Source organism: Bos taurus, chromosome 18 (assembly GCF_002263795.3).
Source record: "Bos taurus isolate L1 Dominette 01449 registration number 42190680 breed Hereford chromosome 18, ARS-UCD2.0, whole genome shotgun sequence".
In the NCBI taxonomy this organism is placed as follows: Eukaryota; Metazoa; Chordata; class Mammalia; order Artiodactyla; family Bovidae; genus Bos; species Bos taurus.
In genome coordinates, this window is record NC_037345.1 from 57,495,832 (window position 1) to 57,511,303 (window position 15,472).

A 15,472-nucleotide genomic window follows, 5' to 3' on the forward strand; every position below is an offset into this window, starting at 1 on the left:
TTGACACACCAAGACTTTCTCCTCACCCGCCAGCAGGGAGCTGGGCAGGGCATCAGGAACCTAGAAACCTAGGAGTTGGCAGGAGAGGTGTGACCAGGAGCCTCAGAGTGGGACGTCACGGGAAGTAAGTGGGATACTGCGCTTAACCCAGCAGAGTGTCTAGAATATGGTGAGGCCTTGGAGGCGGCTCTGATTGTTTTTGTGGGTTGGGGTTGTAGGGTTACCACAGTGACCCCATGCTTCCGTGACTGGTTGCCACACAGCCCTTCCCCCTTTCCCCAGAGTTACTTCCTCTCACTGTTCCAGTACATGACAGGCTCTGCCCTGCCTCTTGGGCTTTGCTCATGCAAACCCCTCTGCTGGGGGGCTCTGGTGCTCAGGACACATAGAATTAGGACTGCCAGGCTGGGAACCACCCACCACTGGGAACCATCAGGATCTGCTGGGCGAGAGTCTTGCTCCTGAACACGGGGAAGAGTGTTCCTCTTGTGTAGCTGGTGGGTGTGGAGGAAGTGGTGGGAAAGAAGGACAGGCACTGGAGAGGAGGCTCATTAAATAGGTTTATTGTTGGTTTCCATAACGTCCTGGACATTCCCATTGTTTGCTTTCTTTATTTTTCTGAAACACATTGCTTTGTCTTGAGTTTAAAATGCACGATCCTTTCCTTAGATACAGTCTTTTTATCCCCTCTGCCATTTTCCAAGATCCTTCTCTATTCCCTTCTCCCCAAGCCAACCGTACTCCTTTCCATGAACTGCTCTTCTTAACTACAGTGCGAAGAGTGAAAATAGAATTCAATCCTCAGGAAAGTATGCTGGGTATGAAGAACACACTAAAGCATTCCTCTTCAATACTTGAAGTATCTGTGGTCCCCTTTCTAGAGGGGCTGGGACTTTGTAATACTGAGGGCACCTACGAATGAGCAGATCGTGTAAAATCGTGTTAAGCTCCTTCCCAGCTCTAATGACCTATGATGCAATATATTCCATGTACATTTTAGAATCCAGCTCATCAAGTTCTACCAAAGCTCTCACTCAGAATTTGAGATTGCACTGAATTTATCCATCTGATCTCCTAACAATGATGAGTCTTCCAATCCATGAACATGGTACATAGCTCCATTTATTTAGGTCTTCTTTCATTTCTTTAAGCAATATTTTAATGTGCTCAATATACAGGACTTACATACATTTCAATTCATTTCACATTTCATGTAACTGTAAACTGCATCTTTAAAAAAATATTCAATTTCTAATTGCCTTTGGCCAATACATAGAATTACAAAGGAACTTTGCAATTTGAATAAGTACCTTAACACCTGGCTGAACTCTATCCGGGCTTCCCAGGTGGCTCAGTGGCAAAGAATCTGCCTGCCAATGCAGGAGATGCAGGTTTGATTCCTAGGTTGGTAAGATCCCCTGGAGAAGGAAATGGCAACCCACTCCAGTATTCTTGCCTGGGAAATCCCATGGACAGAGGAGCCTGGCGGGCTACAGTCCATCAGGACACAAACGAGTCAGACACAACTTAGCAACTAAACAAAAACAAACTATGCTTGGTCTTAGCAGTTTCTTTGTGGATAACTTTAGAATTTCTAGGCACACAATTATTACATCATCTGTGAATAAGGACTGTTTTACTTCTTTTATGAATTGGATAGCTCTTATTTCTGCTTCTTGCATTTATTGCACTGGAGAGAATCTACAATATATTGCTTAATAGAAGTTGTAAGAGCAGCCACCATTGCCTGATTTCCAGTTCTGTGACTCTGGGACTGACTGGCCCCTCCAAGCCTTAGGAGAAGTTGTCAGCAAAAAATTTATGTGTTCAGAGTCCACAAAAAGCTTTGCGTCAGGATCTTCATTACCTGTTTTCTGTGTATACTTTCACTGCTCTTTCACAACAGTCTAGCTACACAGGAATGGTGTCCCTGCTCACAGAACAGTAAAGCGAGGCACAGAGAGAGGAAGTGACTCATTCGACGAGTGACATAAATGAATGTGAACTCAGTTCTTTTGGTCACAGCCTTCCACTCCTGGGCAGCAGACTGGACAAAGGTCCATCTAGCCAAAGCTGTGGTTTCCCCAGCAGTCATGTACGGATGTGACAATTGGACCATAAAGAAGGCAGAGCACCGAAGAATGAATGCTTTTGAACTGTGGTGCTGGAGAAGACTCTTGAGAGTCCCTTGGACAGCAAGGAGATCAAATCAGTCCATCCTAAAGGAAATCAACCCTGAATATTCATTGGAAAGACTGATGCTGAAGCTGAAGCTCCAATACTTTGGCCACCTGATGCGAAGAGCTGACTCAATGGAAAAGATCCTGATGCAGGGAGAGATTGAGGGCAGGAGGAGAAGGGGGTGACAGAGAATGAGATGGTTAGATGGCATCAACGACTCAATGGACATGAGTTTGAGCAAGCTCAAGAAGATAGTTAGGGAAGATAGCCAGGGAAGCCTGGTGTGCTGCAGTTCATGAGATTGCAAAGAGTTGGACATGATTTTAGCAGCTGAACAACAACAACTTTTGGTCACAAGTCCTATGGTCTTCCACCCATACCAGGGGATTCTGACCATTGCCAAGAAGGCCATTTGTTTTTAAATGATTGGAGACTGAGTGTTACAGGCTGAAAACTCGTGTCCTTATAAAGAAGAATGAATTAGGACACAGAAACACACAGAGGGGAGGCCGTATGAGGACATGGGGGGAAGACAACTGTCTCCAAGCCAAGGAGAGAGGGCTCGGAGGGAACCAAGCCTGCCGACACCTTGATCTCAAACTTCCAGGCTCCAGACCACGAGAAAAGAATTCCTCACTTGTGTATCTTGATCTCTGAGTACTCAGTGTGAGTGCTTTCCTGTTTCTGAGGCTTTGGCTTGTGAAATTGGAGGAAAGCATAGTGAAGCTCTTGTTCATTTCTTGAGATGGGGCCAGCCCCAGCGGGGGCGGGGTGGTCTGCAGGGGTGTCCGTCCAGAACTGGGGCTGGCGTTCCTGAGAGGAAGGAGGAGAAAGGATTCAGATCCAGGCAACAGGGTCTGGGAGAACTATGGAGTCAAAGACGATGGAATGGAATTGGAACTGATGGAACTTTTATCATTTGTCCATTCATTTGTTCAAACATAGTTAATTCAGATTGACCGACCCTTCGTGAGTGTTTACATGAATCACATATTGTTGAAAAATGCTAGGAGAGAATACTATTATCATATGTGTCTTAGAAATAGTAAAACTAAGGCTAAGAGAGATTATACACATTGTTTTCCTGAAGACACACATCTACAGACGCACCCCTGAGCCAGGACTCGAAACCAGTTCTTTCCAACTAGGGCGCTGTCCTTTGTTCAGGCTGTGTGTGTAGGAGGTGCTGTGTGTGGAGTGATGGAAAAGCAGGCATAGTCGCTCATATTATGCAGTGTGTGGTTTTATATGTTTTTTTTTCCTTTTGAGGGGGTGGTTTTGTTTGTTTTAGCCATACCACACAGCTTGCGGAATCTTAGTTCCCTGACCAAGGATCAAATGGATGCCCCCTGCCATGGAAGCTTGGAGTCTCAAGCATTGGGCCGCAGGGAGATCAGGGAAATCCTGCTTATGGTTTTCTAGGAGAGGCAGTTAATAGACAAATACATCTCAAGTTCTAAATTTGATAGGAGATATTTTGAAATATAAAGCAAGGGCGGGGGTGGGCAGGTTCTAGAAGACAGTAGAGATCAGATCCTGCAATAAAAATGGTAACCAGATACCCTCACTCATATCTGCTCCCTGTCTGCAACACCCTCAGGCTATAGGAGCATGAACTAGAAACCCTCGAACAGCGGCGAGGAGAGGCAGACAAATCATTCTCAGATTAGGAGAAAATGGTTGCTGCGGTTGTTTAGTCACTAAGTCATGACTCTTTTGTGACCCTATGAACTGTAGCCTGCCAGGCTCCTCTGTCCATGGAATTTTTCAGGCAAGAATAGCGGAGTGGATTGCCCTTTCCTCCTCCAGGGGATCTTCCTGACCCAGGGATTGAACTTGCATCTCCTGCACTGGCAGGCAGATTCTTTACCACTGAGCCACCTGGGAAAGTAAAAGTCGCTCAGTTGTGTCCAACTCTTTGCGACCCCATGGACTATAATCCATGGAATTCTCCAGGCCAGAATGCCGGAGTGGGTAGCAGTTTCCTTCTCCAAGGGATCTTCCCAACCCGGGGATCAAGCCAGGGTCTCCAACATTGCAGGTGGATTCTTTACCAGCTAAGCCACCTGGGAAGTCCGAGAAAATGGTCATTTTACTTTATTTTTTTGGCACGCCACCCGGCTTGCAGGATCTGAGTTCCGCTGACCAGGGGTCAAACCCAGGCCCCCCTGCAGTGAAAGTGCCAAATTCTAACCACTGGGCCACCAGGGAATTCCCCTGAAAATGGCTATTTTAGAAGATAGGGGAAGGCTGCCCATATTAAGGAAAAGCAAGGTGAAAGTAAGTAAGTTAATAGCTTAAATCTACTACAGCCAAAACACAGAAAGGAAAAAAATGTGTCTGTTAATAACTGTGACTAAAGTATTTGTATACAGATGAACCCCATCAATCAAAAGAGAGACAGCGACTTTTATTAGCAAATGAAATTCAGCGACATAGTTAATCAATGATTTATTCTAGGAATATTGTGCACCTACTGTGAGTTACGAGCTAGGCATTCCTCTAGGCATTGGGAAGACAACAGGGAATAAAGTAATAACAACAGCAACAACCTCACTCCAGTACTGTTGTTTGGAAAATCCCATGGACATTGGAGCCTGGTGGGCTGCAGTCCATGGGGTCGCAAAGAGTTGGACACGACTGAGCGACTTCCCTTTCACTTTTCACTTCCATGCATTGGAGAAGGAAATGGCAACCCACTCCAGTGTTTTTGCCTGGAGAATCCCAGGGACGGGGGAGCCTGGTGGGCTGCTGTCTATGGGGTTGCACAGAGTCGAAAACAACTGAAGCTACTTAGCAGAGGAGGGACAGGTTCTAATTGGTTATCAGGAGAACTTGCTTCATACATACCAGAGACTCTTCTAATCATGCCTCATAACTACTCTGATCTTTCCTGGTGGCTCAGATGGTATAGAATCTGCAGGCAGTGAGGGAGACCTGGGTTTGATTCTTGGGTCAGGAAGATCCCTTGGAGAAGGGAATGGCTACCCACTCCAGTATTCTTGCCTTGTTACAATAAGTTTTAACCACTGGACCACCAAGGAAGTCCCAATATTAATAATATTCCCATGTCACAGAAAATAGAGGTCAGAAAGAGGACATCATTTGTCCAAGGTCACACAGCTTGTAAATAAGATAGGATCTGAATGCAAGCAGTCCAGCTCCAGAGTACATGTTTTGAACCATGATGCTATACTGACTCGATGAGACACTCACTAAAAAAAGATAAAAAGAAGGTGCCTGAAAATTTGAAAGTAAAATTACAGAAAAGATATCTCACGATTTCTGACAAGATGGGGATTGAACACACACTAAGGATTCCATTACCCAAGATTAACCAAGAAGAAACTGCAGGGGGAAATATGTAAACTAAATTTAAAACCTGATTTTCTGTCTTCTTGTTCTGCCAGTTCCTGAGAGAGGAGTTTTGAGATAATCAACCCTAACTGTGGATGTGCCTATTTCTCCTTGCAACTCTGTCTGAGTTAGTTGATTTATTTTGAGAGACAATGCTCCATTATTGGGGGGCATCCACACTTAGGATTTTACATCTTTTAAAAACACTAGAGGCCATATAGAGAGAGTGAGCATTGCGTGATTCCATTTATATGACACTCGAGAATGGACAAAATTAATTAATAATAATAGAAATCAGTGATTGCTGGAAAGGGGTGGGGGCTGAATGAGAAGGGGAATAAAAGAATTTGGGGCCCTGATGGAGCTGTTTCCTATCTTGATTGGGGACATGGTTACAAGATGTATGCGTTTGTCAAAGTTTGTTTAACTTCGTACTTAAACTGTGTAAATACCTCTATATGGGCTTCCCTGGTGACTCAATGGTAAAGAATCTGCCTGCCATTGCAGGAGACTTGGGTTCGATCCCTGGGTGGGGAAGATCCTCTGGAGAGGGAAGTGGCAACCCACTCCAGTATTCTTGCCTGGAGAATCCCATGGACAGAGGAGCCTGGCGAGCTATGGTCCATGGGGTCGCAAAAGAGTCAGACACGAGTTCATTACTACACAACGACAATGTCTCATTAAAGTTGAAAGTAAATAACAGGGTAGTAGATTTGAAAGATACCCATCAGGAGAGATGAACTGTGGCGCTGGGGTGCCCCAGGTTCTCTACCTACTTCCTAGTCCTCAGTGAGTCTGACACAGGCTAGGTTTGGGCCAATTCTCCTCCCCATATCAACGTGAGAAGAAAAGGCTAAAGCCCTAGGAGAATATGATAATCTGACATACCAAGCAAAATACCCCCCAACCAAGCAAAGTATCTACATATTTCATCAGAAGCAGCAGTGCTAGAGTAGTTGAATCAGTAGTTTTAAACAACCCCATGTGGAATTCCAGGGAGTGCTGGATGTTAATAGGGAAATGCCAAGGGCTCGGACCAGGGATACCACCCACAAGGGATAAACCGAATGGGACCGCCTGCCCCATTACTCACCCTGGAGCCTGAGCCCCCGGCCTGGTTCGTATCATCCATGCTCTGCACTGGTTGGGTCTTTCTGTGCGTCTTCACTCTAAGGGAACAGCCCCGGGCGTTTCAGCCTGCTAATTTGGGGCATGGGGTAGGCAGACCATCCCTTCCTCCCTATGAAGAGCACAGAATGAGGGAGGAGGTGGCAGTGAATCCAGTGTCCAGGTGCTCCCACCTGGACAACCCAAGAGCTGGACTGGGGCTGGGGAAGAAAGCCCCAGTCTTGGTCCAGGTGCTTACGGGCTGATTCACGCTATCACTCAGCCTTCTTTCTCTGTCTCGGGGCTTTCCAGCCAGTCCCCGGCCCTCCAGCTCAGGTTTTCTGAGATTCCATGACCCTGAGCCCTTCCCACCCTGGGCTTCTCCCTCCACTCTGGCGCCCCCTCTCACCTGAAGATGAGATACAGGCAGAGAGAAAGCAGGACCGTGATGCCAGCTCCCCCAACAGCTCCCAGGACCTTGCCAGCCCAGGGCTGTCGTTTACCTGTAGACAATTTGAATCTTGTTTAAACTCCAACCCCAATACATGGCATCTTCCCAACAGGCCACCCTTCTCTGTGTTCAGTCAGTGTACCCGCCTCCCCCTTGACTTCCCACCCAAGACTCAGCCACTGGACGTTTCCATCGCCCTGCAGACCCTGGGGCCAGGCCCTTCCCCTGGACTCAGGCCTGAGAATCTTCCACCACCAGCCACACCAGCTGGGGCCCTGGAGTGCCCCTCCTCCGAGCTCCATCCCTCTGGGGCTGTTCAGGTTGACTTGTGCTTCCCTCCCCCAGGTTCATATGTTGAACACTTCTCACCCCTAGTCACTCAGAATGTCACTTTATTTGAAGAGGAGATCTTTACTGAGGTAATCAAGTTAAAATGAAGGCCCAGCAGGGCCCCCTGGTGGCTTAGTGGGAAGGAGTCCGCCAGCCAATGCAGGAGACACAGGTTCGATCCCTGGTCCAGGAAGATCTCACATGCCTCAGAGCAGCTAAGCCCCTGCGCCACAACTATAGAGTCTGTCCTCTAGAGCCCGAGAGCTGTAACGACTGAAGCCCCTAGAGCCTGTGCTCTGCAACAAGAGAAGCCACGTCAGCGAGCACCACAACTCAAGAGTAGCCCCCGCTCTCCACAATTAGAGAAAGCTCCCATAGCAACGAAGACCCAGCACAGCCAGAGATAAATTATTTAATTAAAAAACACGAGATCAGCAGGGGCTAATCCAATATGACTGATGTCCTAAAAAGGGGGAATTTGGACACAGACACATGCGGGCAGAATAATGCCATGTAAACATGAAAGCGGGGATGGGGAGGCTTCCCAGGTGGCGCTAATGGAAAAGGACCTGCCCCCCAATGCAGGAGACCCGCATGCAGGCAGAACCTGCCCCCAAATGCAGGAGGGGTCCGGCAGCTGCGGGGGTGCTGTGGGTTCAATCCCTGGGTCAGGAAGATTTCCCTGGAGGAGGGCACTCCAACCCACTCCATGGAGAATCCCATGGACAGAGGAGCCTGGTGGGCTGCAGTCCACGGGGTCACAGAGTCGGATACACCTGAAGCGACTGAGCACTCACACATACAAACATGAAAGCAGAGATGGGGGTGATGATCCTACGAGCCAAGAACACCAAAGACTGCCAGCAAAGCTGCCAGAAGTCGCGGGGAGAGTCCTGGAACAAATCTCACAGCCTGCGATGATATCAACCCTGCTGACACCTCCATCCTAGGCTTCCAGCCTCCAGAACTGGGAGGTGTATCTGTTTAAGCCCCCAGTTGGAGGTGCTTTGTTCTGGCTGCCCTAGTAGACTCATATAAGGATTCAGGCTCCTCTTTTCTCGGGCATCAACCCTCAGCAGACCCCTGACCTGGCAGCAGCAGGACAGACCCGCTCTGGGCCCCGTGGACGTTCAGGGCCTCGCAGCTGAGGCTGAGGCCGGAGCTGAGCCCCTCGCGGAGGCTCAGGGAGCCGTTGGCCCAGGGGCCGGCAGAGCTGGAGCTGATCTCGAAGGAGGCATTGCTGAAGTTCCCCTCCAGCAGCCCCTTGCCCAGCCGCCAGCGCAGGGAGGGGGCTGGTCGGGCTTGGGAGGAGCAGCTGCAGCGCAGACCCTCGTCCTCCTGGGAGCAGGAGGGGCCCAGCAGCTGCGGGGGGGCTGTGGGAGAGATGGGAGGGATCAGGGGCGCCTCTCCCCTCCCTGGAACCCCGGCCTCCTGTCCCCAGGGGACCCCACACTCACAGACCACGGAGAGGCTCAGGGAGATATTTTGGGAGCCCAGTGGGTTCTGAGCCCGGCAGGTGAACTCCCCTTCTTCTGCTGCCCCTACACAAGGCAGCTCCAGGACCCCGGTGCTCGAGATGGGGGTGGCCTCCAGGGCGGGAGACCCCCGGAACCAGCTCAGCTGTGCAGGGGGGTTGCTGTCAGCAACACAGAGCAGCTGCAGCGCCTGGCCCTCCTGGACGGGAAGGGACGAGGTGTTCTGCAGAATCTTGAGGGCTTCAGGGGAAGAAAAGGGCAGAGACAGAGATGGGCTGGGCAAAGCTGGCACCTCTCTTCTCCTGCAATGTCCACACTAGCTCTGGGGAGAGGACTGGCAGAGTCTGAACCACAGGAATTCAGAAGAAGCCCCAGTAGTTTACCTGGAGCTGCCCAGACTGTCCATCAGATGGGACATAGAGGGCTCAGGACAAGGATGTGTGTGTTTGAGATGCTCAGTCATGTTCGACTCTTTGTGACCCCATGGACTGTAGCCCTCCAGGGTCCTCTGTCCATGGGATTCTCCAGGCAAGAATACTGGAGTGGGTTGCCATGCCCTCCTCCAGGGAGCCTTCCTGACCCAGGGATCGAACCCGGGTCTCCCATATTGTGGGCAGGTTCTTTACCATCTGAGCCACCAGGGAAGACCTGGTGGACAAGGATACAGTGAGCAAACGTAGTTATGGGACAAAGAAGAGAAAACAGAAGGCGGTAAAACATCAGAGAGGGATTTCCTTGGTGGTCCAGTGGTTAGGACTCCACACTTCCACTGCAGGGGACACGCGTTCAATCCCTGGTCAGGGAGCTAAGATCCTGCATGCTGCATTGTGTGGCCAACTGCTGAACCCCCACCGCCCCCGCCCCCCAAAAAAAAAATCAGAGAGAATGCAAAAGGAATGTGACAGCTTCCTTTGAATTTAGCCAAAGAAAGCTGTGGGTGAGCTGAAGGTTAACTTCAGGGAGCTGAGCTTTTGGGATTCCGCTCCCCCTCCCCCACCGCAGCTCTCCCTGTGTCTGACCTCAACAGCTGGGCCCTCAAATATATTCCACTTAGTCCTCTGAGGGGGCTTCCCAGGTGGCACTAGTGGTAAAGAATCCACCTGCCAATGCAGGACGCAGGAGTTGTGGGTTCGATCCCTGGGTGGGGCAGATCCCCTGGAGGAGGAAATGGCAACCTACTCCATTCTTGCCTGGGAAATCTCATGGACAGAGGAGCTTGGCGGGCTACAGTCCATGGGGTCGCAAAGAGTCTAACAGGACTGAGCAAAAAGTCCTCTGAGGTCCAACGAAGCTCTGGGTTCCATCCCCAGTCTGGAGGGAAGAGGTTTCTTCCTACCTGTCCTGTTTCCTTGGAAGATGCTGATGGCCACGTGCTGTGGAGCATCTGTGACAGAAGGATAAGCAGGATCAACATTCGTGGCCAGAGAGTGGGCGGGCACTGGTGCCATGGAAACAACCGAGCGGGCGGCCCTTCCTGTTCAGGGGCAAGACCCGGATGTCAAGCCCCACCACAGCTTCCCCTGCCCGCACACCCTCAGGCCCCCCCGGCATCCTTACCCCTCACTCACAGGTGACATTGAGCAGGATGGTTCGCTTTACCATCACCCCGCTTGTGGGGAACTTCACCTGACAGGTGAGCCTGGTGCCGTGGTCCTGGGGCCGTGGGGTGAGGGTGATCACCGACGAGAAGGGGGTCCTGGGGCCCAGGGAGCTGGGGGCAGCTGACGTCCAGGAGAAGATGGGGGGCGTGGCCCGCTCACAGGCCCAGGGCACAGAGCAGGTCAGGTTCCCGGGGCGGCCGGGCTCCAGGGCCCCCGGGCTGCGGACGTGGGGCTGGTGGGTGAGGGCTGGTGAGGGCAGAGAGAAGGATAGGGCGGGTCCCCTTGGCATCTTGTTGGCCTGCCCTGGGGTCTTGTCGTGGCGCCCCCATCCCAGCCCTGGTTTCCCGTGCCCCTTTCTTTCCCTGAGCGACCCTACCGTACCTATCACGTTCAGAAAGAGCATCTTGTTTAGATATGCGTATTTACGGAAGTGTGTCTCAACTTGAAAGAAGTATGTCCCGCTGTCCCCTGCGTTGACATCCGTGATGCTCAGGCTGCAGTTTCCGGCCTGGGGCTCCCCGGGGACGGAGAATCGCCCCTGGGTCCCCTCACGCAGCTTCTGTTCTGGCTTGTTCGTGGCCACCGGGGGATCGCGTTTTGTATCTGCCCTTTCCCGGAACCAAAACATGTAGAACTTTCCAAAGGAAACCCAGGGCAGGGAAAATCTGCAGGGTACGAAGACACACAGGCCCTCCTGCACTGTCACATTCTGCCGCAGTTCCAGGCGCTGAGCTAGGGGTGCTGGGCAGAGGGAGAAAGTCAGCCTGGAGCTCCAGTGCCTGCCCCAGTGTGTGAGTGTGTGTCGGGGCGGGGGCGGGGGCGGGGGGGTGAGGTGGTGGGGGGTGGGGTTCCCCGTGCCCCTCGGCCCACTCACCTTCCCATACCACTGGCAGCAGCAGCAGCAGCAACAGCGGCATCCCTTCCCTGATGTCCCCCGGGGCAGGATCCACCTTCCGGATCCCTCTGAAAGAGAAGGCCAAGCTGCAGATAAGGGGCGGGCGGAGGAAGCTCAACCAGGAAGCTGCGGTGAGGATACCAGGCCACAAGCCCCTAAGAGGAAACTTAGAGAGTCAGCTGGCTTAGAGAGTCAGCCGTGGTTGGCTCCGCTGAGATCATTCTGCTGTTTCTGCATATTGGAAGGTGACCCCTGAGGACGGGAGGAGGCACGGGACTTGCCCGAGTGAGGCAGCAAGGAAGGATGAGAGCCCCCGAGTCCTGCCTCCTGGGCTCCTGCCCTGTTTTCTGCACTGGATAAGGGGGTTCCCCTATTTAGCTCCCCAAGAGTCATGGTCTGGGGAATCCTTGTGGAGGCGGCCTGTTAGGGATGGAACTGGAGATATCCTATATGAGCACCAGGGGCAGAAGAAGGTATAGATGAGGCAAGAGAAGCAACACATGCCTTTACTTCATTCATTCACAAACTAACAAAACAGGACAGATTTGGGACTTCCCTGGTGGTCCGGTGGTTAAGAATCCACCTTCCAGCACAGGGGACGTGGGTTTGATCCCTGGTTGGGGAACTAAGATCCCACATGCCGTGGGGCAGCCAAGCCCATGTGCCACAACTACTGAAGCCTGTGTGCTCTGGAGCCTGCGTGCCACAACTAGAGAGTAGCCTGTGTACCACAACGAAAGAGCCTGTGCGCCGCTGCTAAGACCCAACACGGCCAAAATGTGGTTTTTTTCTTAAACAAAAAAGACAGGTTTGAATCAGTTCTAACCCTCAACTAGCTCAAACAGTAGGGGAAGACAAACAAACCTGAGCTTTATTTAAGGGCAACGGGGAGCCACGGAAGGTTCTTGAGTAGAAGCAGGACAGAGTCATATAGGTATAACATGATCTCGCTGAAGCCAGTGTAGGGAACAGCTGGAAGGGAGAGGCTGGAGGCCAAGAGGAAGCTTCTGTGATTGGGAAGAAGAGAACCACGCCTTCGGGGAGATAGCAACCTGGGGGATGGAGAAGGGACGCCACTGAAGACACTTTGAGGAAGTGAAATTTGAGGGGAGGCGTGGGGGGCCGGGGAGAGAGAGGCCTCTAGAGTGACTCTCTGAGCCCTGACTCCAGTGACTGGGGGGTGAGGGATGGAAGTGCCACCGCCAAGAGCAGGATAAATGTGCAGACGGAGGCTGAGAAGGTAGCAGAGCTGCCCCAGGAGGTGGACACATAGACACACTCACTGAGCGGGGGGCAGAGGGCCTTGGGCAGGGCAGTGGGAACCTGCACGCCTGCATGCCCACACGCCCCCAATTAAGCTTAACTGTGGGGTGTAGGGAGAGCTGGTGGTGGTGACCAAGATGGCCTGGTCAGGAAGAGAACATGTGGTTATTGGTGACCCAGGTGAGAGTTTTGCCAGGGAGGGGAGAGAGGGGCAGCAGCCAGACAGCAGGGAGCAGAGAGGTGAGGCGAATGCGGGGTGGGGCGGGTTGTGGAATCCCACTGACCGCCTTTAGCCCTCTCCCACTTAAGCTTGAAGACCCCACTTCTGCCCTGAGCAGTAGGAACAGCCCCTCCATCACTGCCCCAGAGGAGCGCTTCCTTCCTACCTGTGCCATTTCCTTGGATGGGGGCCAATAGCCCAGGCTCTTGGAGCATTTGGAATGGAGATAGAAGGTATTTTCTCCTTCAATCATGGGGCGAGATGATGACTTTAACTCTGGCTGGATCTGCAGAAGGGTGGCGAGGCAAGAATACTGGAGTGGGTTGCCATGCCCTCTTTCAGGGGATCTTCCTGACCCAGGGATCGAACCTGCATCTCTTACGTCTCCTGCGTGGTGGTGGGGGACTGTTGTGGTTTCTTCTCCCTTTTCAGGCCAGGCTTCTGGCCAAGCATCACCTCCTACAGGCGCTGCGATTGGGCCCCTCCTCAGGGACCCAGGTGTCCTGACCAACACCGAGAAGGTATGCTGAACCTGATTGGGGCCAGGAGCTCAGCCGAGTGGGGAGAGACAGCCTGAGCTGCTAGTGTCAGAGGCAGCTGCTTAAAGCAGTTGAGTCAAAATGAAAATAACAATTAAGCCTTTAATCACCTATTGTGATGATATAAGCAACAGTCTAAATGGAAAAGCAGTGACTCCCCCATGTTCCGGAATGGTTGCGGGGGGTGTTAAAGAAAAAGATGTGATTCTAATTGTTAAGGGGAAAAAAATTATTCTTGGCACTTCTTTTTCATTTTTTAAAAAAAATTGGAGTATAGTTTTATACTGCCATGTCTGTTTCTGCTGTTCAGCAAAGCGAATCAACCATATGTTTACATATGCCCCCTCTTTTTGAATTTCCTTCCCATTTAGGTCACCACAGAGCAGAAAGTAGAGTTCCCTGTGCTGCACAATATGTTCTCATTAGTTATTTGTTTTATACACTGTTGTTGTTTAGGTGCTCAATCACATCTGATTCTCTGCGACCCCATGGACCCCACCAGGCTCCTCTGTCCATGGGATTCTCCAGGCAAGAATACTGGAGTGGGTGGCCATGCCTCTTCCAGGGGATCTTCCTGACCCAAGGATCGAACCTGCATCTCTTACATCTCCTGCGTTGGCAGGTGGGTTCTTTACTACTAGTTCCACCAGGGAACCTGACACATTGTAGTATATATAGGTGAATCCCAATCTCCCAATTCACCCTACCACCCACCCTTCGCCCCTTGGCAACCACACATTTGTTCCTTCCATTTGTGTCTCTGTTTCTGCTCATGACACTTAAGGAACCATGAAGCAGACTTCATTCAGGACCTTTGTCATAGGTTCAGGGACTCCCGCAATGGGGGTTTGCTGCAGGGGAAAGAGACCAGGCTCAACTCTGACAACGATGAGAAAGACTGGGGATTTATTGCCAAAGAGGAGGGTGAGGGGTCAGCAGATGGAAAATTACTGAAAGGAAACATCGGGGGAAAAGGGGGTTCTGGCTAAACCGACCCACCAGGCTTCATGCTGAAGGCAGGACAGGATGACCAGACAGCAGCTGGGGGCTGGAGGATGAGGAAGCCCATCAGATATGGAGGGTAAGGGACGTGGGTTGCACTGACTTCCCTGGTGGTGCGGTGGGTAAGAATCCACCTGCCAGTGCAGGGGACATGTGTTTGATCCTTGGTTCCGGAAGATTACACGAGGTGCAGGGCAGTGAAAGTCCGTGCACCACAGCTACTGAGCCTGGACTCTGGAGCCAGCGAGCCGCAACTCCTGAAGCCCGCGTGCTTGGCGCCTGTGCTCCACAACACGAGAAGCCACCGTGAAAGCCGGTGCACCGCAACAAGGAGTAACCCCCGCTCTCTGCAAACAGAGGAAGCCTTCACGCAGCAATGAAGACCCAGCACAACCAAAAATAAATCAGTTAAAAAAAAGAACTCGAAGAGCCTGGCTAGAGTTGAGCCAAGGGGAGAATCTTTGTCAAGGGGTCTAATGGGCCAGCACAGACATGAGGGTCATTTCATGTACCAGGGACCCAGAACAAAAAACTGCGACAGATCTATGGATCCTGGGTTGGGGCGTGGGGGTAGGCGTGGAAAAGTACCGAGTCCTGAATCAGAGTGGGGCAAAGTGTCTTCAAGTTTTCCTCCTCCTCCCCCTGCATTAGAAGGCCTCGGAAGAGGTGCCTGAAGACCTCTGCCCAAGGCTTCAGATAGACAGACCAAGAATGAGCTAGGAATGCAAAAATGTAAAGAGTATGACAGGCCAGAGCAGTCTGAGTCCTTCTCTGCAACTCCTTTCAGAGACTGCAGTGCGCAGACAACATCCCCATGAGGCCAGCCGAGGAAAGCTTTCGCGTTTGCCTATGATCAGGTCAGAAAAATCACCTGTAGGTTTGTAGCCATGAGCTGAATTCCTCGGATGGCTCTGTGCACAGACCTTTCGCCTCCTGTGGCTTTCCAGGTGGCTCAGTGATAAGGAATCTGCCTGCAATGCAGGAGCTGTAGGAGATATGGGTTCGATCCCTGGGCCAGGAATATCCCGTGGAGAAGGAAACAGCAACACAC

At 51.5% G+C, this 15,472-nt stretch overlaps 1 protein-coding gene across 5 annotated transcripts in view; it reads right to left on the minus strand.

The window, feature by feature from the left end:
• Positions 1 to 547: 547 nt before the first annotated feature.
• The window catches only part of LOC618268 (sialic acid-binding Ig-like lectin 5), a 58,384-nt gene continuing 43,459 nt past the window's right edge, over positions 548 to 15,472 (minus strand). Inside the window, exons 5-14 of one of the 5 annotated variants that reach the window (XM_024978762.2) lie at positions 13,047 to 13,166; positions 11,377 to 11,465; positions 10,884 to 11,167; positions 10,470 to 10,748; positions 10,238 to 10,285; positions 8,884 to 9,141; positions 8,515 to 8,799; positions 7,055 to 7,148; positions 6,632 to 6,707; positions 548 to 2,994 (exon numbers count right to left, since the gene is read on the minus strand). In XM_024978762.2, coding sequence (XP_024834530.1) covers positions 2,815 to 2,994; positions 6,632 to 6,707; positions 7,055 to 7,148; positions 8,515 to 8,799; positions 8,884 to 9,141; positions 10,238 to 10,285; positions 10,470 to 10,748; positions 10,884 to 11,167; positions 11,377 to 11,465; positions 13,047 to 13,166 — 1,713 coding nt within the window. In that variant the 3' untranslated portion in view covers positions 548 to 2,814. Of the gene's footprint in view, positions 2,995 to 6,631; positions 6,708 to 7,054; positions 7,149 to 8,514; positions 8,800 to 8,883; positions 9,142 to 10,237; positions 10,286 to 10,469; positions 11,244 to 11,376; positions 12,042 to 13,046; positions 13,167 to 13,262; positions 13,877 to 15,472 lie in introns of those variants that run through there. The other 4 variants (XM_059877124.1, XM_059877123.1, XM_059877125.1 and 1 more) reach the window with 4 other exon arrangements.